This window comes from Palaemon carinicauda, chromosome 6 (genome assembly GCF_036898095.1).
Source record: "Palaemon carinicauda isolate YSFRI2023 chromosome 6, ASM3689809v2, whole genome shotgun sequence".
NCBI classification, from domain to species: domain Eukaryota; kingdom Metazoa; phylum Arthropoda; class Malacostraca; order Decapoda; family Palaemonidae; genus Palaemon; species Palaemon carinicauda.
Window position 1 is genome coordinate 4,117,124 of NC_090730.1, and position 23,213 is coordinate 4,140,336.

At 39.1% G+C, this 23,213-nt stretch overlaps 1 protein-coding gene across 5 annotated transcripts in view; it reads right to left on the bottom strand.

The window, feature by feature from the left end:
- LOC137642384 (collagen alpha-1(XVIII) chain-like) overlaps positions 1-23,213 on the bottom strand; it is an 82,766-nt gene that overhangs the window by 34,497 nt on the left and 25,056 nt on the right. For 2 of the 5 annotated variants that reach the window (XM_068374892.1, XM_068374896.1), the window contains 9 exons: positions 23,034-23,136; positions 20,917-20,982; positions 20,093-20,223; positions 19,412-19,564; positions 16,170-16,268; positions 13,766-13,897; positions 10,034-10,219; positions 9,346-9,481; positions 8,705-8,764 (listed from right to left, as the gene is read on the bottom strand). In XM_068374892.1, coding sequence (XP_068230993.1) covers positions 8,705-8,764; positions 9,346-9,481; positions 10,034-10,219; positions 13,766-13,897; positions 16,170-16,268; positions 19,412-19,564; positions 20,093-20,223; positions 20,917-20,982; positions 23,034-23,136 — 1,066 coding nt within the window. The remainder of the gene's footprint in view (positions 1-8,704; positions 8,765-9,345; positions 9,482-10,033; positions 10,220-13,765; positions 13,898-16,169; positions 16,269-19,411; positions 19,565-20,092; positions 20,224-20,916; positions 20,983-23,033; positions 23,137-23,213) is intronic. The other 3 variants (XM_068374894.1, XM_068374895.1, XM_068374893.1) reach the window with 3 other exon arrangements.

Below are 23,213 nucleotides of genomic sequence, written 5' to 3' on the forward strand. Positions count from 1 at the left end.
ATATAGGGCTCTTATATGGGTTCACCACACATTGCAAAAGTTGTTCCAGAATCCTTTCCAAGAATTTTAAATCTTGTAATTATGACAACTGTAATATGTTAGCTATATATAAAAAAAACTTTTCTGTTATAAAACCATTAAATTCTAACTTTTCATATCCTAGGAGGACATGAATTAAATTATTTATTTCTTGGCTTCTTGAAATATCTAATTTTCAATATTAATCTTACCCGATAATCATGTAGCTGTCAACTCCGTTGCCCGACAGAAATCTACGGACGGGATACGCCAGCGATCGCTATACAAGAGGGGGGTGTACTCACCAGCGCCATCTGTGGTCAGGTACTGCAGTACTTCTTGTCAACACCACCTCAATTTTTCCTCTGTCGTGCCGCCGGCAAGACCTACATGGATACGCTCTTGATTTTGGAGTCTTTGTTCACGGTTTTGGTGAAGTATTGCTCTGAAATTTAGCTTTCGCTATACAGGAAGCTTTTCCCTTAGCTTAGATAGCTTTTGGATTGATTTTGATTAATGGTATAACGATCTTTGCTTTAATTTGGAAACCCCCCTTGACTGTTCTCTAATTCAAGATGTCCGACCATTCTCAAGCTCCTAGACAAAGACGATGTAGTGTTAGGACTTGTAATAGGCGTCTTCCGAAGGCCTCGGTTGATCCTCACACCGTTTGTTCCGACTGTAGGGGAAAATCCTGTCAGTTGGAAGATCGATGTGAGGAATGTGCCGGGCTTTCGGAATTCGATTTTAATGAATTCCTCAAGTATACGGCTAAGTTAGAGAGGGAGAGAGTTAGGAGGAGTTCTTCTCGCTCTTTGGTTTATTCCTCCCCCCATGATCCTCAACCTTTTCCTTCCCCTGTAGTGGTGACCCCCGAACCTATTACTAGTGCTCAGCCTGATATGTCGGATGTGTTACGTGCCATTCAGGCTTTAGGTGATAAGGTGGAGTCTGTAGTGAGTGACCACAAATTTCTCTTGGCAGATGTCAAGGAACTTAAAGTGAAAAGTGCAGTGGGAAGTGGTAGTGCCAGTGCTGTGCCTAGTGTCAGTGTCAGTGTTGCGCATGAGGATACTTCTGTGCGTGCCAGTCGTCCTCCCAGTCCGGGACCTCTTGCAAGCTCCCAAGCCCAGGGGAGAAGCAATGTCGAAGGGCAAAAGGGTTCGGCAGGCCTTGATCGGCGCACAGTAGTATCCTCAGTGGTTGCGGGCGTATCTTATAGAGATCGTCACTTCCACTCTCAGACGATTGAGCCCTTAATTTCCTCGTCTGCGGAAGAAGTTTCCGGGAGGAAACGCTGGACCCAGGTCTCAAGGCCTCTTAAGCGTAGGGTCCAGACCGAGCGAGTCCAACAGCCCAGATGTAGCCACTGGGCTAGTTCGGACTCGCCGCAGTCATCTGATGGCTGCACGCCTCCTAAGAGAGGTAAAGCGATGCCTCAACAGGCCTCTGCCCCAACTTCTGTTGATCCCAAGTTGGCTATGCTGCAGACTATGCAGTCGCAGCTTGCGGTGTTGATGCAGGAGTTTCAGGCAGAGAAGGTTAGCACACCTCCTCCTGCGAGCGCTCCTCCACCTCTGCGCAGTCCACCCTGCCAGACGTATGATGTTGAGGTTCCTCAACCTGCCTCCATGCGTGAGCTGCCGCATTGGGAGTTGCCAGATACCAGCGCTGTGCAGCAACCTCCACTTTCCTTGAGGCAGGAGCCTCTTGCTATGCGGCAACCTCCTCAACACTTGAGGCAGGAGCCTTATGCTTTGCAGCAACCTCCTCTACCCTTGAGGCAGGAGCCTCATGCGTTGCGACAACCTCCTCCATCCTCGAGGCAGCAACCTCTTGCGTTGCGGCAACCTCCACCATCCTTGAGGCAGCAACCTCAACTCTTGCGGCAGCCACCTCAACTCTTGAGGCAAGAACCTCAACTCTTGAGGCGAGAACCTCAACTCTTGAGGCGAGAACCTCAACTCTTGAGGCGAGAACCTCAACTCTCGAGGCAAGCACCTCAACTCTTGAGGCAAGAACCTCAACTCTTGAGGCAAGAACCTCAACTCTTGAGGCAAGAACCTCAACTCTTGAGGCAAGAGCCTCTCTCTGCGCAGCCACCTCCTCAACCCTTGAGGCAGGCGCAACTCTTGAGGCAGGAACCTCATGCTATGAGGCAGCCACCTCAACGCATGCAGCAACCGCATTCTTCGCAGCATGAGCCTCTTCCCATTCAACATGAACCGCAGTCTATGCAGCATGAGCCTCATGCCTTACAGCATTCGCTTCTCACCTCACTTGCTCCTCAGACCCCCGCAGAACCTCCTTCATCCCAGCCTCATGACTTTGTCATTACCAGCCCTCATCCTCTTCAGCAGAGACTTGATGATGAATCCGCAAGTGCGCATGCACCCGTTCTTCAGGATTCAACCATTCAGCATACCGCTTTATCGTTACCTCTCGCTTCTCAACCCTCAGGTGATGAGGTTTCTGAGGATGAAGCTGCTCACCTGGATGATCCTTCTTCTGATGTGGAGGAACCCAAGTCGTTGCCACCCTCCATTGACTTTCGTAAGGTCCTGACGCTGTTCAGAGAGTTATACCCTGAACACTTTGTTTCTGCTACCCCTCGTTCTCCTCCATCCGAGTTTTCTCTAGGCATGCAGCCTATTAAGTCTGCCTACACTAAGCTTGTCTTCGCTAGATCATCAAAGAGAGCTTTGAGAATTTTAGGGGATTGGTTGCAGTCCAAGCAGCAACTGGGAAGGACGTCTTTTATGTTTCCTCCTCCTAAGCTGACTTCTAAGTCGGGCGTCTGGTATGCCACGGGAGAGGAACCAGGCTTGGCGATCCCTGCCTCTGCCCAGGCTGACTTCTCAAGTTTGGTTGACTCTCCCCGTCGGTCGGCTATGAGACGCTCTAAGGTCTGCTGGACCTTTTCTGATCTGGACCACTTCTTGAAGGGAGTCTTTCGCGCCTTTGAAATTTTTAATTTCCTCAACTGGTGCCTGGGGGCCTTGAGCAAGAAGACTGCCCCTTCTGACAAAGACTCGGCCATGCTGATCATGTCCTGTATGGACAAAGCAATTCGCGATGGTTCTGGCGAACTTGCTTCTATTTTTGTCTCGGGAGTCCTCAAGAAAAGGGAACAACTTTGCTCCTTCCTTTCTACTGGGATCACCTCTTGCCAGAGGTCACAGTTACTGTTTGCTCCTCTCTCCAAGTTCCTGTTTCCTGAGGATCTAATCAGAGATGGCTGCGGCTCTTATACAGAAGGATACGCATGACCTCGTGGCCTCTTCAGCACGTAAGGCTAAGGTTGTACCTTCAGTACCGAGAACTTACCGCACCCCAGTGGCTGATACACCTGCTACCAGATTTATTCCGCCCTTTCGTGGCAGAGCCCCCAGCCGAGGAAGTACCCGCCCAGACGGTCACAGGGGCAGGTCCAAGAAAGGTGCCAAGTCCACGAAAAGCAAGCATTGACTCTCCTCCTCTCCAGACAGCTGTAGGAGCCAGACTCAAGACCTTCTGGCAAGCCTGGGAAAGAAGAGGTGCAGACGCTCAGTCTGTCAAGTGGCTAAGGGAGGGTTACAGAATTCCGTTCTGCCGCAATCCCCCTCTGACCACTTCTCCCATCAACCTCTCTCCCAACTACAAGGAAAAGGACAAGAGGCTAGCGTTACATCAGGAGGTGTCGCTCCTGTTACAGAAGGAGGCAGTGGTGATAGTCCGGGATCATCAATCCCCGGGCTTTTACAACCGTCTCTTCCTGGTGGCCAAGAAGACAGGAGGTTGGAGACCGGTGCTGGACGTCAGTGCGCTCAATGCTTATGTCACCAAGCAGACGTTCACTATGGAGACGACGAAGTCGGTCCTAGCAGCGGTCAGGCAGGAGGACTGGATGGTCTCGTTGGATCTGAAAGACGCCTACTTTCACGTTCCCATCCATCCAGACTCCCAACCTTTTCTGAGATTCGTCTTTGGAGAGGTTGTGTACCAATTCCAAGCCCTGTGTTTTGGCCTAAGCACGGCACCTCTGGTGTTTACGCGACTGATGAGGAATATTGCGAAATTCCTTCACTTGGCGGACATCAGAGCCTCCCTTTATTTAGACGACTGGCTTTTAAGAGCCCCCACAAGTCGTCGCTGTCTGGAGAGTCTCAGATGGACTTTGGATTTGACCAAAGAACTGGGTCTATTGGTCAATTTAGAGAAGTCCCAGCTTGTTCCTTCCCAAACCATCGTTTACCTGGGAATGGAGATTCAGAGTCAGGCTTTTCGGGCTTTTCCGTCGGCCCCAAGAATCAACCAAGCCCTAGAGTGCATCCTGAGCATGCTGAAGAAGAACAGATGCTCGGTGAGACAGTGGATGAGTCTAACAGGGACTCTGTCATCGTTAGCCCTGTTCACCGAGTTAGGGAGACTCCACCTCCGCCCCCTTCAGTACCATCTAGCAGCTCACTGGGACAAGGATATGACGCTCGAGGCGGTCTCTATTCCTGTTACCAAAGAGATGAGGACTACTCTAATGTGGTGGAAGAGCAACATCCTTCTCAAGGAGGGTCTCTCTTTAGCTGTTCAGACCCCCGATCTTCATCTCTACTCGGACGCATCAGACTCGGGCTGGGGCGCGACCTTGGACAGACAGGAATGCTCGGGGACATGGAACAAGGAACAGGAAATGCTTCACATCAATTGCAAGGAGTTGTTGGCAGTACATCTGGCCTTAATGAACTTCAAGTCCCTCCTGCTAAACAAGGTGGTGGAGGTGAACTCCGACAACACCACAGCCTTGGCGTACATCTCCAAGCAGGGAGGGACTCATTCGAGGAAGCTGTTCGAGATAGCAAGGGACCTCCTCATTTGGTCAAGAAGTCGAAAGCTCACGCTGGTAACGAGATTCATTCAGGGCAATATGAATGTCTCGGCAGATCGCCTCAGCAGGAAGGGTCAAGTCATCCCCACAGAATGGACCCTTCACAAGAACGTGTGCAACAGGCTTTGGGCCTTGTGGGGTCAGCCAACGATAGATCTGTTCCCTACTTCGATGACCAAGAGGCTCCCATTGTACTGTTCCCCGATCCCAGACCCGGCAGCAGTTCACGTGGATGCTTTTCTGCTGGATTGGTCCCACCTCGACCTGTATGCATTCCCGCCGTTCAAGATCATCAACAGGGTTCTTCAGAAGTTCGTCTCTCACGAAGGGACACGGCTGACGCTGGTTGCTCCCCTTTGGCCTGCAAGAGAATGGTTCACAGAGGTACTGCAATGGCTGGTCGACGTTCCCAGGACTCTCCCTCTAAGAGTGGACCTTCTATGTCAACCTCACGTAAACAAGGTACACCCAAGCCTCCACGCTCTTCGTCTGACTGCCTTCAGACTATCGAAAGACTCTCTAGAGCTAGAGGCTTTTCGAAGGAGGCAGCCAGAGCGATTGCCAGAGCAAGGAGGATATCCACTCGCAGAGTCTATCAATCCAAGTGGGAAGTCTTCCGAAGCTGGTGCAGAGCCAATGCAGTTTCCTCTACCAGTACCTCTGTAACCCAAGTTGCTGACTTCCTGTTACATCTTAGGAATGTTAGATCTCTTTCGGCTCCTACGATCAAGGGGTACAGAAGTATGTTGGCAGCAGTTTTCCGCCACAGAGGCTTGGATCTTTCCTCCAACAAAGATCTACAGGACATCCTTAGGTCTTTTGAGACCTCTAAAGAACGTCGCTTGTCCACTCCAGGCTGGAATCTAGACGTAGTCCTAAGGTTCCTTATGTCACCTAGATTTGAACCTCTCCAGTCAGCCTCTTTCAAAGACCTTACTCTCAAAACTCTTTTCCTCGTCTGCCTTGCAACAGCCAAAAGAGTTAGTGAGGTTCACGCCTTCAGCAGGAACATAGGATTCACATCTGAAACAGCTACATGTTCCTTACAGCTCGGTTTTTTGGCAAAAAATGAACTTCCTTCACGTCCTTGGCCTAGATCGTTCGAAATTCCTAGCCTTTCCAACATTGTGGGTAACGAACTAGAGAGAGTTCTTTGCCCTGTCAGAGCTCTAAAGTACTATCTTAAAAGGTCAAAGCCTATACGAGGGCAATCAGAGGCCTTATGGTGTGCCATTAAGAAACCTTCGATGCCTATGTCCAAGAACGCAGTTTCTTATTACATAAGGCTTCTGATTAGAGAAGCTCATTCTCACATGAAGGATGAAGACCTTGCTTTGCTGAAGGTAAGGACACACGAAGTGAGAGCTGTGGCTACTTCAGTGGCCTTCAAACAGAACCGTTCTCTGCAGAGTATTATGGATGCAACCTATTGGAGGAGCAAGTCAGTGTTTGCATCATTCTATCTCAAAGATGTCCAGTCTCTTTACGAGAACTGCTACACCCTGGGACCATTCGTAGCAGCGAGTGCAGTAGTAGGTGAGGACTCAACCACTACATTCCCTTAATCCCATAACCTTTTTTTAACCTTTCTCTTGAATGCTTTTATTGTTGTTTTGGGTTGTTACGGTGGGCTAAGAAGCCTTCCGCATCCTTGTTGATTTGGCGGGTGGTCAATTCTTTCTTGAGAAGCGCCTAGGTTAGAGGTTGTGTTGAGGTCCTTTAGTAGGGGTTGCAGCCCTTTATACTTCAGCACCTTAGAGTTGTTCAGCCTCCTAAGAGGACCGCTGCGCTCAGTAAGGAAGACGTACTTATTAAAGGCAGAGTAATGGTTCAAGTCGACTTCCTTACCAGGTACTTATAATTTCATTTGTTATTTTGAATAACTGATAATATGAAATACGGGATACTTAGCTTCTTGATTAACATGTACACTGGTTTTCACCCACCCCCCTGGGTGTGAATCAGCTACATGATTATCGGGTAAGATTAATATTGAAAAATGTTATTTTCATTAGTAAAATAAATTTTTGAATATACTTACCCGATAATCATGATTTAATTGACCCACCCTTCCTCCCCATAGAGAACCAGTGGACCGAGGAAAAATTGAGGTGGTGTTGACAAGAAGTACTGCAGTACCTGACCACAGATGGCGCTGGTGAGTACACCCCCCTCTTGTATAGCGATCGCTGGCGTATCCCGTCCGTAGATTTCTGTCGGGCAACGGAGTTGACAGCTACATGATTATCGGGTAAGTATATTCAAAAATTTATTTTACTAATGAAAATAACATATTTTATAATTCTCTTGATGTACAGACCTCTTAAAACATATGGTTCGCCAACCTTAAGGGTTCTGTGGGTGGCAAATCTTAGGGGTTCTCAAGTGACAATTTGTGGTGAATGACCATATATGAAACCTAGAGTGGATAATAGATCAGCTCTGAGCCCAGTGTTGTAAGACATTTCTAATATGAAGCTTTTGTGATCAAATGAATTAGCACTAATCTAATAATGGGAAACATGGACCAAGAGTAACAATAAATTATATATCAAGCATACATGGCTACAAGATACATGCAGACAAGCTTGCAAAACAGCGTAGAAGGGAAAATAATAAAGGTTTGACAAACTGAAGAACAAGTAATGCTGGGTAGCACAAATATGATAGATGCTTTTCTAGTAAAAAAAACCCCACTGGTTTCTTAACAAAGAAGAGAAATCTATAGAAAACTGCAAGTGCAATGGATGTCAAAACACCAAAATGAAACAAAATAACAAATTTAAAGCAATTCTACAAAACAATATTTTAGGAGCCTAGAAAAGTTATAATCAGGCTGGTATTAAATGGGGGTGAAGAAATTGAGGGTAATAGGAAGAAAAATAAAAATACCTGTATTGAAAAGAAATGGATACAAAGATTGTCATTAAAAAAAAATATGCCAATAAAAAAAATGGGTGATCATAATTCAAGCCCAAAAAGATAAAGGTAAAGAGACGTACAAAAGAGGACCAGGGAAAAAAAAATAGCAAACTCATGGTATGTAACACTAATCCATGGGTACACTAGTGAGGAACCCAAAGAATATTTAGGGGAAGGAGGACAAGTATCTCTTACAAGCTACTCATAAAAGCATGAGCACAATCCGATTCAAGATTGTCCTAATCAACACAAGGACAGTTCTAAGGAGCAAAAGGTGGTTGACAACAATCATCATGAGGAAAGTCAGAGGAGAAAAATCCTTTGGGTTGTTGAATACAAGGGAAGATTGAATTATATGATTCTGGAGTACAGTGGCGCCTGTGAGGCCACTCAGCACCCAAGAGCAACAAGGGAGATCGTACAGCTGCACTATTTGGTAAAAGTTACAATAGGTTGGACACCAGGATCGAAGGCTAAGTATAAGGATATAAAACAAGTGGAGCCTGGGGTCAAGTTATGAAACAAAGATCCGTAACTATTGCCTACAGTTCACAGCATGAGGTAACACTAACAGTACTACTCTTTATGCAGAGAGGGGGATGATTGAAGAATGACAGGAAGTTGTATAGATAAAAATAATGGCAATGGAATGACCGAGTTGAATGTCTTGTCCACTTTGACATGATTATAACAGTAAGAGAATTGGCAGATCCGCTTATAAGAGGGAAAATTCAGGAGACAGAATATGAGTATGTGGCAAAAAATATTACGAGCAATAAACTACTACTGCATTACACTGGAAAAAGGTGACAGTACATTACAGAATCTAGTTACTAGGATGGACAGACAGTGACAAGACCAAAATATTTTAAATGGAAGGAAACATAAGAGCAGCTGTGGCACCTCTATTCCTGGGCTTTCCAGAGATCCATCGGCGTAGTTCTGCAATGCCTCCAAGGTTTCCTGAGATTGCATGCAAAGAAAGCCAAATAAAACTTAAGGGTTAGCTCCAGAAAATCATGTGGCATAGAATTTAAAACTTTTAGTGACAATGGATATTTTTGACGCTCACAAGTTTGTACTCGGGAACAAATATTAACTACTTTAAAATCAATTGGATCGCAAAGTATTTTGAACAGATTAACATCTAATCTCCGATTTTTATAAAAATCCTGACACGGTATATAGCTACTTATGTTAGTTTTTGTATTTGTAATCTAAACAGACTTCTATTTCATTCAGAAGATTAAGACTTTTCCTTGATCTTAAGACTTCTAAATGACATGAAATAAAGAGGCATAAAAATTCTGCCAGTTTTTCAGTGCCACAAACTTGTGAGTTGTGTCTGTTATGTGTTATAATGTCCAAATGAAATAAAGAAGCAGTTGCTCAATTTCATTTAAAAACTTTTAATATTGCGACAGAATGAAGAACGGCACTGAGATAATGCTGGCGTCTCTGAACTTCGAAAACTACTTTAGATATGAATTCTTATGCCGTTTTACCAGGAGCAAAAACTGTGAGTACGATAATAATAAGCATACCTCTTGGACCAGGTACGCTGGAACCTGGTTCGCCCGGTGGTCCTGGTTTTCCAGGGTAGCCCCTACCAGGTGTCCCAGGAGTTCCTGGTGGTCCTTCAGGGCCTTCAATGGATAACCCAGGTGCACCAGGGGGACCCTGTGTTACAATTAATAAAATTAACAAGTGAATATACCATTATATCCTTTATAATGACCCAAAATCCTTTATCAATATTGAGTAATATCTAAATCAATTTTAATTAGTAACTCACACTCTCAAAATACTACATTAATGTATGAGCATAGTAATAGTGTAGGAGTTTTCAGGAATTTTAAATAACTTTTGATGAATTTTAGATTTGTAAAAATGCAAAACTACATTTCCTTAAAATACACAGTATTTCAAATTTAGAAAAAAGTAAACATGTTGAAATTAGTATACTCTACTATTATTTTGACTTCAAGCCTTTGGGTGAGAATGCTACAGGATACTCGGGGGGGGGGGGGGATTATATGTGTGTGTGTGTGTGCACAAGAGAGAGAGGAGGGTTGAACCAGCTTTTGGGCAAGAAGTTTTAAACTTCACACAGGGAAAATAAAAATGGATCAGATATAAAGTCCCGCATTTATGACACCACCTCACTTAAAGTTGAAAAAAATCAGCTTACAAGAGAGTTTTGAAGTAAATCTTACAACTTAAATAACTTACAGGTGGACCAGGTGGTCCTGCTGGACCAGGTACAGGGATGAACATCTCTCCATCTAATGCCCTAAGAGGTTGAGCAGGCAACCCAGGAGGTCCAGGAGGGCCAGGAGGACCCGGTGGTCCAACGGGACCCATCAAACCTGGTGGGCCGGGTTTCGAGGATCTCAAGTCACCTGAACTGCTGCCACCCTTTAGATAAAACATTTAGAAGATAATCAATCTAAGCGTCTAACCATATATTCCCATATATTAATTTTTATTTCAATCACTAATAAAATTAAAATTTCTATTCGGTGTGAAATTGATTCTTCTGTCTGTCTTAAACTTTATTTAGATGAATAAATTAATTACAGTAAATAAAGCCAAGAAAGGTTTGATTTTGCAACAAAATTAATTTACATCTAATCACTGCTGGTTTGGTGAGAAGAACAGTACGGTATTATAATCTATTATATTCGGTGCACTTTGAAACTAAAATTTTTTAAAACAATTTATATTTTGTCATTTATATTGGTTTATTCCTAAGTCCCTTTGCTACGACCAGAGAAGAACAAGTGCTTAAATAGCAACAGTGTATGGTTACCAGCCATATATCCATGCTGGGTTAGCACGCTCCAGACTTGAGGGGTGGATGAGGTAGGAAATTTGGATAAATGATTCAGATTTGTATAGCCAGGAAAAATACAAATTGTATCAAAAATTTGTAATTTGTTCCTATGCAGATACAAACTTTTGAGTCATTCATATAGGGAATTTCCAATGGTGGGAGGAAGTCTCTGTCATTAGACAGGCATCTATCTAGCCCTTAATTAACGATAGACCACAAAATATATATAATGTATATAACATTCAAAACTGTCTCACAAAGAAGCAAGATCAATATGTCAGCCTCAATTCACAAGTCACTGATCTATGAGAGTGAATATTCTGTTATGAACTACTGTATATCTAGAATACATTAGTAAAAGTTGTCTTATTAATACAGTCACAAACAAGAGTTTGATTATTCTTAACTCCATATGAGTTCCTTCAGTGAAATTACTCCCAGAAGAGTGAAAGACGAAAAAGGAAATGAATGAAAGCATGCATTCCCCTTTCACACTCTTCGTGCAGAGGATAACTGACAATATGGTGATAGGTTAATTGTCCTGCAAGAGTTTTACTTTGATTATTTGTTGTGCTGCAACAAGAAGCCCTATAGAAAACCAAAAGGAGATCGTGTTCTTTGAGATTTTTTTGGTGCGACCTGTGATCAAGAACAGATTGGAGATTTTCGGTCGACAACGAGCAGTTTTCTTAAGATATCACCAGACTGCTTTTACAGGACAGAGTAAAAGGCAAACCAAACTCATACAAGCCAATGAATAATATGCACTTTCCAAGAGGGCAGCCTTCATACGGGGAGAGATACTGTAACATCATTCACCACATGAAAAGGTGTTATTGTCTGGGAATGAGAGGTTTTCATTACTTTGACTGGAGAATCCTCCAAATAAGAGAAATCTCCTTGGTTCTGAAAATCTAAAATAAAGGTATGGTGTTCACCACTGAGGACACTCGTAGGAGATGGTAATCTGTTAAGATCAGTATAATCTGGAACTAAGGATACTAGTAGAGCAGTGGTTCCCAACCTTTTTTCTGTCATTTACCCCCTGCACTTAGTTCAACCGTCCAGATTTCCCCCTTCATGCCCCGCCCAGCCCTCATGTCCACTCGCCTGCCTCAGAAATGGGCATGACACTCCAATTCTCCCCTTGAATATCATGTCTTTGAGAACTGATATAATCATATCACAATTGAATGGCTAACAACAAATTGCCGCACGTACTATGAGGACATTTTCCGCTTGTTTTAGTTAGTAGTTAGTGTAATTATTTCCCCCCCCGGGAGCTTCAAATTTCCCCCAGGTTGGGAACCACTGTTGTAGAGGCTCATGTTCAAGTTGTACTAGGGCCGAAGCCAAAGGATCAGTCTCGGGAATAAATTCATGATCACTGCACAACGGGCGACAAAACATCAAGTAATGTTTCACTAATCTGAAAAATTTTATTATAATCATCATCTTCAGTTACCGGATTTACAAGGAACTACGGTAAAGAAGGATCGGAGTGGGAGAGATCGTGGGTCGCATGAAGAGGCTTCAGTTTCTTGCAGTCGAGAAAGGAAGCAGTGGAAGATCTATCTCTCTTAGCCTTCTTTTTGCGGCGGGAACGACATGCCTCCCACTGAAAGGGCAGACTCTCTCTGTAAAAATCACGCTGTAAATCCAAAGGTTACTGTTTACCACGGCAGTTTAGGCATAATGGGTGCGGATCTACCTAAACCTGGCTCATGAAGGTTCCACGTGGGCACCCATGAAACCCTGAACAAGACTGCATATTACCTATTAAAGTACATGAAAAAGCACTCCTATTCACAATGCACACCGAAAAGAGAAAGCAGTGAGAAAGAAAAAGGGCACTCTGTAATCCAGCGTGGTCATGATCATAGAGTGGGAAAACCGTCGATGACAGCGACCACAAGGAGAATAAGTCAACTTCTGTCTAACCCAGTGTGAAGATATGGCTGGTAAGCATAAAATGTTGCCAGTTAGGCACTTTTTCTTTTCAAAACAAATCAACTTAGGAGTAAACCCACATAAATAACTCAGAAGTTTGTATCTGCTAGGAAAGAACATTATATGAATTTTAAAGATTCACTTATATTTCCTGAGACTAAAATGCAAAGATAAATGTATCTTGTTTAGTTTACAAACAATCAAAAGAAAAGACGGAAAAATATACGAAATCGTCATCCATTAACTCTGATGACTGATGAACATGATATACAGTAGGTTCTGAAAGTATTTACCCCCAGACAACCGATGGATATAATATACATTCCCAAATAGATATTTTTTTCAAATTTTCTTTAAAAATTCAAATTTTATGTCTAAGCAAAAAATAGCTCTATTATAGTCATAGAGCCTTAGCTGAACTACAGTACATTGCTATGGATCTGGAATAATGAATCAACTTGCATATCGGCTGTCCATGCAGTAAAGGCCGTAGTCGGCCTTTTTCTCTTTACTTTAATAAGAATAGGTTATATGCCTTTGATCATTATACAAAATTCATTCAGGAACAAATTACAACAATTCTCAAATTCATACAGTATCTATTTCTGTATAATTTTTTTTTTTTTAATGAATATTTTTTCAAGCATAAGTATAATTTTCATTTTGCCCATAAACCTCAAAATGTAGTATAGATAAACATGTTCTATTGCCATTCTGATTATTGTCATAAAATATAGCCATTTAGAAACAAAACAATACCAAAATGAATGTTATAGTTCAAATATTATGGTTGTTATAGTGATGTGAAAAAAAATATTGCAGTTACTTGCTAGTGCCCAGGAACTTGGTAATGGAAATGAACAACACTAATCAATTATGTGGTAATTAAAGAAATAATAATTCTTGAAGGATTAAACTATTTTCTATCACTTAGTACGGTATTTGTCTCCGACTTTTAGAGATCAGCCAAAAATTTTTTAGAATACAGGCATCGAGAATCTGTACTTACAAGGATACCATTAAAAAAGAATAAAACTAATTAATTGCATGGCCATTAAAGAATTGATAATTATTGAAGTATTAAACTATTTTCTATCACTTACTACGGTATTTGTCTCTGACTATTAGAGATCAGCCAAAGAATTTTTTCAATACAGGCATCGAGGTTCTGTACTTACAAGGATACCATTAAAAAATCCTCCTGTAGATGGTGCCGGAGGTCCTGGAGGTCCAGGTTCTCCAGGTTCCCCTTTGATTCCTATCCCTGGGGTGCCAGGATTACCCGGTGGACCTGGTCTCCCTGGGAGCCCCTGCATAAAAAAAGTTTGCTTCAGGAAAATTGAGAAATAATAAGCTCAAGAAATTGACTTGTTAAATAAAGAAATTAAGATATAATAAAGTACTGTAAACTGATAGATTGAATATAGAACCTATGAAATAATAAATTGAATTATTAAATAAAAGGATACAGAATTAAATGGGAATTTGATTAACATAAATTCAGAAAAATGGCATAAAACAAGGTAAACTTAAATAAAATTACAATTTTGATAAAAAAAAATAATAAAACAGCAACTGTTAACAGAGAATTTGAAAAGTTTAAACATTTTAATTCAAGTTAATTTTTAAATGTATAAATTTTTAATAACTTATTCTATGGAAGCCTAAGAAAATAAAAATTGATTAGACTACGAAGGAAATTAAAGGAATGCAAAGTACAAGTATCATTAAAAGATGTCTAAATTTTAGGATTAATACTAAAGACGATAATATAATTAAGTGTAAAAATAATTCCTCTTAAAAAATGGGTTAAGATTTTTGGTTAAGGTAAAATTCAGCAAAATTTGAAGCAAAGCATCAACCCTTGATAATAGAGCATGCTGTAAGAAGACTTGAATTGCTTTTCTCATGCAAGTTAGATGCTCTTAAATGTGAGTATGAAGGTTGTTTAAAATCTATGTGAGCTAATAATTGCAAGTTTCCGAATAGTCCATACTAGACACATTTTTTTTTCTCTTATCTGCTATACTTTACTACAGATATTGAACAGTACATTTATGTACACGAAGGAACAGCACAAACACATGAGAACTTATTTCATACATGTGGATATGAAACAAAAATATCCAGCGATACACAGCAATCATCAAACACAATTTTGTACTTACAAATTCAGTGACATTCTACAAGAGAGACAAAAACAAACATTCTATTAATTATAAAGAATCAAATTTTTAAACCATTACCTATAATTGTCCCCATAAACAGGTTAGTCTACATAACTTCTAGGCAGGTATTTTTTATAATGACTACCACTTAAATTAAGTTTAAGAGCAGCCTGATTTTATTCAAGAACTATACAGCAGTAATTTCAAGCCTTTTTCATATAATACATCAGAATATTTTATATTCTGATAGCAGGTCTTACACCAAATTACTAAACTCTTCCCAGCATTCAAGTTTCATAGTACCTGTACAGCAATACCTCAGTTTACAAGTGACTCAATGCAAGAAAACTGGTTTAAAGACATAAAAATTCTAATCGGCTTATGAGCACCATATTGGTCTTTGAACAAAACTTTTCCTTCTGTATCCGCTTTTTTTGTAGACAAGTAGTAACAAGATCTAGACAAATCAGTCAGACCGTAACCATAAGCTACACACGCACGGTGTTCATGTGATTTTTAAAGAAAAGGCAAAAGCAATCGTCTCTGGACCGGTTCCTTATCAAAATGAAATGTAAGTGTGTAAAAAAAAAAAAAGACAACCAAGTGTCCATAAAGCATAAATAAAGTGATTCTGTTGGTAATACTGACTGACGTTCTAGAGAGAGAACTCCCAATAGTTTACCAGAAATGCTTATGGAAGATTTTCCTTCCAAACAGTAACCACCACCACCTCATCCTCCTCCTCCTCCTCCTGCTAGCCATGAGTTTCCTCAGTTAAAAAAGTCAATATTTCTTTATCTTTTTTTTTTTTTATTATTAAAAATTATTAATCTATATTAATTTTTGATGTTAGGGGATATAATCTGTTTATCAAATTCCATTACAAACCTTCAAAAATGGGTGTCTATATTTGTTTATTTATGGCCTTATGAAACACATCAAGCAAATTTCCTTTATTTCCTAAGGCAAAAATTGTTTCAGAATAATAGCCTTTTAGGTTAAGTGCTCATTCCTGGAATAAATTAAACCCATAAACTGAAGTACTACTGTACAATACTGTATTGTAAGTAAATGTCATTTTCCCCTCTGAATGATATTGGCACTAGAATTAATTAATGTTTGTACCCTAACATTACATATCCAAGAAACATGCATTAGTTGAATAATTAAGATGACATTAAGAAAATTTGGCTCCTTAACTAAAAAGCAAAGTTACCTGTCTCATTTCAAAGATTTAGAATTGCGAAAAATATCTTCAGGTGTCTTGGTGTATAATGTACACAATTTCCAAAAGGTATCTGTGGAAATGTTGTAACTGCACATAATCATGAGACAAACATAAGGGAACGGAAATGGAAGCCATTATGGGCCCATGATACCAGTGGTGCAACATAGCACCAATGGCACAACTTACCGGCCAGCCAGGAAGGCCCAGGTCACCGAATGTCCCTGGTGGACCTGGTTGCCCTTGACGGCCTCGTTTGCCTCGCCTGCCACGGTCGCCTTTGCTGCCCTGCAATGGGATGAGGTGAGGAAGGCACTCTCAAGGGTACCCTCCTTCATTCTCTCTCCTGACTCACTCTCACTCACTTTCTCTGTCTCTCGAGCTCTAACAAGTATGTTTTCTGATGTTGTAATAAGTGAACCTATTGTAATACAGTACTGTAGTCACTGTGACTTCTTAAATTCTCTTTTACTAAATGAAAGACATTCCTTCCTCTCTAGGTTGGATATGAACCCTCACTAGTTGGAAGACAGAGGCTGTTGCTTACACTATTGCACAATAACCAGATTTGTTTTAATCCTGTTTTGTAAGGAGAATTTATACAATAATTTATGTCAAGATTCCAATATTTTAAAGAAATAGAGAAGTTAAGAGGTCATTGTGGCTATCAAAACACACACACCTGATGAATGTAATCTGTAAACTCAACATCTGTATTTGAGAATACTCTTCACAAGAGGTTATATACCACCTAATAATTTTTCTTGAATTTTACCCTTTTGAAAGAGTAGGTGATTAAGGGGATACCACATTAATTCTATTTGAATTTTTGCATAATATAAAAAGTATTTAGTTTAAATCTTTATCTATAGTTCTAAACGGCTAGTAATGATGTAATTCCCAAGCCATCCAAAATTATTTCTAAGATTCATGAGGCATAGCCATAAAACAATTTTTGGCAGTTTATGAAAGGTTATTATGGGACTTGTTTCCAGTTTTCCATATTGTATTGAATAAAAGGATATAAACTAATGCTAAATCATTTTACTCTAGGGGGAGAAGGCTACTCATTTGGATTTCTTTTTAACTTGTAATTTACCATGAGGCAATATCTATTCCAAAGAGTAAGGATGTAGATCACATCACTTATCAAAAACTCCTGTAGAATGCCTAGTATGGTTTCAATTTCTGCATGTTAATTTGAGAACCATAAAATTGGATTTATAAATGGGTCTTTGGGGATTTTATATGAAAAAATATAAATACTGTACAGTAAAAAACACTGCTATCCCAACACTAAAACTGTCTTATCTAAACATGGCAGATGCAAAGGAGGATGAAATAAGAATCTAATAAACAAATGCAATCAAATTAAGTAATTTCAGAGGCTGAATTACTTGAAATGAAGAATGTTTGTGAATTGTAAGGAAGAGTTGAACCATCAAAACTTGTAAAATATAAAATCATGTCTCGGAGATTTAAATCAATCTATTAGCACAAAGCCTTTCAGGTCTTTATGATGTCCTTTTTACCATTGACCTAACTGAAGAAGAATTTGAAATCATGAAATGATGGCTGATAATGATAAATGGTCACTTAGTCTCAAAAGATGTAGTATTAATAAATTAGCAACTGAAATTGAAATTTCTGATTCCTAATGACTTGGCATATAGTATCAAAATTTCTCATTGATGCTTGTCACGCAAACAATTTTTCCATATTTTAATGTTAAAAAATATTTGACATTCAAGTTACCTAGGGATGATGGATATCCTGACAATAAAATGCTAATAAATATCCTTAAGTGGAATATAAAAGTAATGGGACACATAAATCACATAATATACTTGCCACATCTTTTCACAGTACAGTAGTCTATTAGGCAAATTTCTGAGTACAATTTTTTATTTGAATATTTGTCCTGTTCTTAGTACTGTATTTCAGAACAAAATGAAAACAAACTAATGAAAATGTCTGCAACATGTTAACGCCCTGCCAAAGTTTCATGATGACAAATTAATACAAAGGACAGGCTGGATGGGTAAGTACAGTAGTAAAAGTAGGGAAGGACATATCCCATATTGGCAATTTGTAAATACAGTAAATAATTTAGTGAATTTTGCAACAAATTTCTGTGAGGCTGACTGAATAGAAAACACAAAGAAAGAGACAAAGATAGAGTGGGGTTGGAGCAACGTAAGGAAAAACAAAGATATTTGGGAATACCAATATAATAGTAAAGTCCATTTCCTATCCTCATAAATCTCTGGGAAACTTCAGTATCCCCTTATGGTCTCAGGACTATCTGACATAGCATGAATATATAACACCAGAATCTGAATTTCAGAAGTTCTCTGAAATTACGAACACATCTTTCCCTGACAAGAGAGATGTAAACACCCCATCTAAATCAACAATCTAGCTACTGTGGTGGGTGTGTATTTAGTGTTACAATTAGCATTAATTTTATATCAAGTCATCCAAAGTTCTAGCCACAGAGAAAGTGGGTGCGAACACCTGTGATAGAGGATGCAAGCAGGAGAGACATGATCATATAAGAATTCTTTTAAATTCTCTGCTTGCTGCTTCAAAGCATGAGATTTTAATGCGGTTAGACAAAGCTAACAAACTCAAAGCTCTAGATGCATGTAAGATGTCACTTGTTAAGGTAAAACCTCAAGCTGAACAATGACAACCTTTTTTATAACATGATGCGTTAAATTTTGGAGGAATTTATGCATATTAGATAATATTTCTTTAACACATGCTTGTATAACCAAAAATCTCATTATAAAACTTTTTAAAATTCAGTTACATTTCTTAAGCTTAGTGCTGTATGTCATAAAACAGAAAATAATACTTACATTCCAGGTATATTTTTGCTACAAATCATAATATTTCAGAAAATCATCTCCTTCATAAAATACTATTGATGACATGTCAACTTTGAAGCAAATATGACTCCCAATTCTTATTTATGTTAGACAATTACGAGATAACTATTTTTGAAGCAGTTGTTCATTAATATAATTAACCTCAGATTTTATCTTGGTTTAGTAAATCATATCCCATAGATAGCTGAGCTGTTTTGGTTTTGTTTCATGAGCAATGTCTCAGAGTTAACTTGGTTCAATAATTTATGTCACAGCAAGTTAACTTGGGTCAACGATTGATGTCTCAGAAAGAGTCAATTTGGTTCAACGATTGATATCTCGGAGGATTAACTTTGTTCAACAACTGGAGTCTCAAAGAGATACCTTAGTTCAGCAATTAATGTCTCAGAAAGAGAGTTAACTTGGTTCAACAATTGATATCTCAGAAAGAGTTAACTTGCTTCAACGATTGATGTCTCAGAGCGAGTTAAATTTCATTTAACGATTGATGTCTCAGTGAGAGTTAATGTAACGTCTGGTGTCTTATAGATTGCTAACCTTTACGACAGTGATGTTGGTCCCATCAGGTTGGATGATGGTAGTGATAGGGCCTGGAGGACCCCTGGGACCAACGTCTCCTTTCAAGCCCTGAGGGCCTTGCGGTCCCATTTCACCTGGTAGTCCTGGTAATCCATTTTCACCTTTTGACCCCTGAAAACAACAAAAAGTAGTAGTGAAGACATTTGGTGATATGATTTATGGAGGTAATTCTATAAAAAAAAACTGGTACTGTACAGTATGAATTTATTCTTGAACTTTTAACTGCCAAGTGGACATTTTCATCTAATTTTTGCTCAGTACTTATTATACAATTGTACAATACATCATTTAAGGCAAATTCCGCATATATTAATCTACTTTATTTAACAGGTTTCATGAATTTTAATGTTGTTTAATTTGACACATATACAATGCCTTATCTTCCAATGTCAAAGCAAACGTAGTTTTTATGCAGTTCAGCAGACTATGAAAAAGAATCTATATATTATCAAGTTACTTATCTATGTTGAATACAATACTGAAATTAAATTTTGAAGAACAATCAAAATTTGATGAATAATGAAAGGAAAAGTTGAATGAGTAAAGGTAATACCAATGATACTAAAGTTTACAAAAGATCAAAGAGAAAGAAAAAAGAAAAATCTCTAATTATTTTATCACCCCTTTACTTCACATTACCTTTACTCCCGGTGGTCCTTTGTTTCCAGGCAATCCTGGGTGCCCTGGGATACCAGGATTTCCAGGAGTTCCTTCCATACCAGGTATGCCAGGTGGCCCAGGTGGACCTGGAGATCCTCTCAAGCCACCCTCTGTAAAGAAGAGGAGTCTGAAGTATTGAACCAAAATGAAAGGTATAACCGAAAAATGTTTTGAAAATTTCGGCCGATTTTCAGGCTGAAAATTTTTCTGAAAATTTTTTTGAAAATTTCGGCCGATTTTCGACTATTGAAATACTCCAAGTTCAGGTAAAGGTAGATGGAGTCCTCTTTTAATTTACCTTCAATTTTGTCAAGAGACCAAATTTATACGTAAATTTGAAAAAAATTCAATAAATGTAGTAATAAAATAGAAATCTTTTTAACATATCACATGCAATAATATTGTTAAATATTAATGCTTCTATGTCAAGATACAATATTCTAATATACTGTACTCATATAAAAAAAGGTTGCTGATATTTTTAAAGACTTATGTGATGGCAGTAAAAGTGAGGAATTTATTCTAATACTAAGCAAAACAATTATAAATAATGCTTCATCCAATGAAAATCAATAATGCTGTGGCCCCATCAACCTACAATATGTAAGGTTACAAGTTTAAACAGTACAAAACAAAATAAAACCAGCCTTAGGTAATTTTCTAATACATGTCATTACCAGCAATAAACTTCCACCTTCCAGTTTTGTCTGGATGTAACACAAAACTCACTCCCGTTCAAATCCGTGACTCGATTGAAATTGGATAAAATTCTTTTCCTATGGCTTGAGCAATGGAGAACTTACTTGGATAGAAAGGTTTGTAGGCCACCAGTCCTGATCCCTCCAGAGTGAAATCTTCATCATCATAGTCTGTGTGTGCCAATGATGTGCCATCATAATAATGTCAAAATTAGATTGAAAAAGAAATTCAGAAATAACCAAAAAATGTGAAATCTCACTCACAAAAAAAAGCAGGAATTGAGTACGGTACAACTAAAAATAGTGGCGATGACGGCCCTTGGAAAAAAGTAACAGAGAGGTAAAAAGTTTAGGAACTAATTGAATAGTAATAATAGTCATCAAGAAAAACAATGGATAGAAAAACCATCAGCGATCCTTGGAACGCAAATTATAGTACTGTACAGCATAATACAGAATAAAAGGACTCCATAACACTAACTAAAGACTAAGAAAAACCAACAGAGAATTTACCCTACAGAATACATTCCGTCAGAACTGTGTCACATCCTACTGTTTTACTGTATTTAATACTTGTTTAGTAACATGGCAAATATATTATTGCTTGTGTGTTGCTATCTTGTACAGAAACCAAAATTCCCCTCACTTGTCCACTCCTTCATTGAAGGGTGGATGCCTATCTGCAGCATTGGTAAGGATGTAGAGGAGGAAGTGGTACTCCTTTATATGATGCTGATGATGTTGAGTGGACTGAGGATGGTGTCTTGTTCATAAAATCGGAGGACTCAATGGAATGTGCTCGTACTGTGATAATTTCTTCTAACCTAATTCCATAGTCATTGTCCTTAACTCTCTGGGGGTATTCTCTGTTATGTATTATTGTAATAATGTACTGTATTACCCCATATGTTACGTGTATTGAGTGCAACATTGCATCATATTGCATTGATAAAACATGTTATGTGTTTTTTAAAGAATAAGCAACCTGTACACTTTGCCATTAAGCAATTTCTCGCAAGCACTCTTGCACTTTCTGAATATCACTGCCCTTCCTTTCAAATACATCTTTCTCACTATTTACCCATCCCTTTTTAGGTGTACCTCTCTTCTAGGTCCTATCACTTCTAAATTAACCTACTGCCATCCATATTTTTTCCATGATCATAATATTTTGATCCATCCTTTTTCAATGCTAACCATTTTGCAACTCTATGCTAAGCTTTTTATATCTCATATATATCTCTAAATTTCTCAGGCAATCAATACTTCTTAAACCACATGTACCATGCAAACAACTAATCTAAATACTTTCAACCATTTTTCTCCCATGAGCATTTTGTATATCTGTATTATACTTCCATAAAGGGCAGCAATTCAAGAATCCATTCATACATTCCCCTTTGGCTCCCAAAGATAACTAAAATCTCTTACTAATCCTCTGCACACATCCTTCTACCTTTCTTACTTCTCCTATTATCTCATTTTGCCTACACCCATTTTATTTACTCCAAGATACTTATACGAAATCATCATCATACACTACCTCCACTAGAGTTAAAAGGAAATAACTTCTGATAAAGAAGAAAGTGTTGGTGAGAAAGTGAAGGATAAATATAAGAAATAAAATTAAGTAAAAAGAGGATAAAACAAAGATAATTATGTGAAAGAATGAAAGATAAGAGATATTTCAGCGCAACTGGGAGTAATAAGAGGTCCAGAGTGAGGTTATGTGAAGGCTCTAAAATTGCAGTGAATTAGAGGATATAGAAATAAGATAAAGTAAAACTTGATTAAATTGAAGGATGAGAAAGCACATAAATAATATGCAAGAAAGAAATACTGTATATGAAAATTTGAACAAAAACTAGGAGCACTCAAAAGGGGATGGTGAATAAGAGGAACGATGATAAAGATCTGCATTGTGAGAAAATAATGAATGCAGAGAATGAGCTGAAGTCAGTTGATGTAGTGATAGACAAGCTAAGGGGAAAAACTGAATGATGGGAAAAATTACGATATGAGGAGGGAAAATGAACAATAAAAACAATGTTATAATCTAGAGTTGAAACTAAGAAAAAGCAAAAAACTTTATAAAGAAAAATAGAGAAATTAAGCAGAGAAAAAAATTAATCAGCAACGAAAATAATAAAGAACTATAGATGAAACAGAAAAAAAATGAAAAATAAAAATGAAATAAAAATAGAACCTTCAGGATTTCTCACCTGTCACCCAAGGGACTCCTCCAGAGTTGTCATAGAGATTTATACCGCCAGTTCCAAAGTTTCCGTCAGGGTCAGCCGTCTTACTCTCGAGTGTGTTGATGAGCTGGAATAGATTATATAAATTAAAGGCATTAAATTAATACAATTAATCACTCACGGTCTTTGTAGTTGTGTAAACTA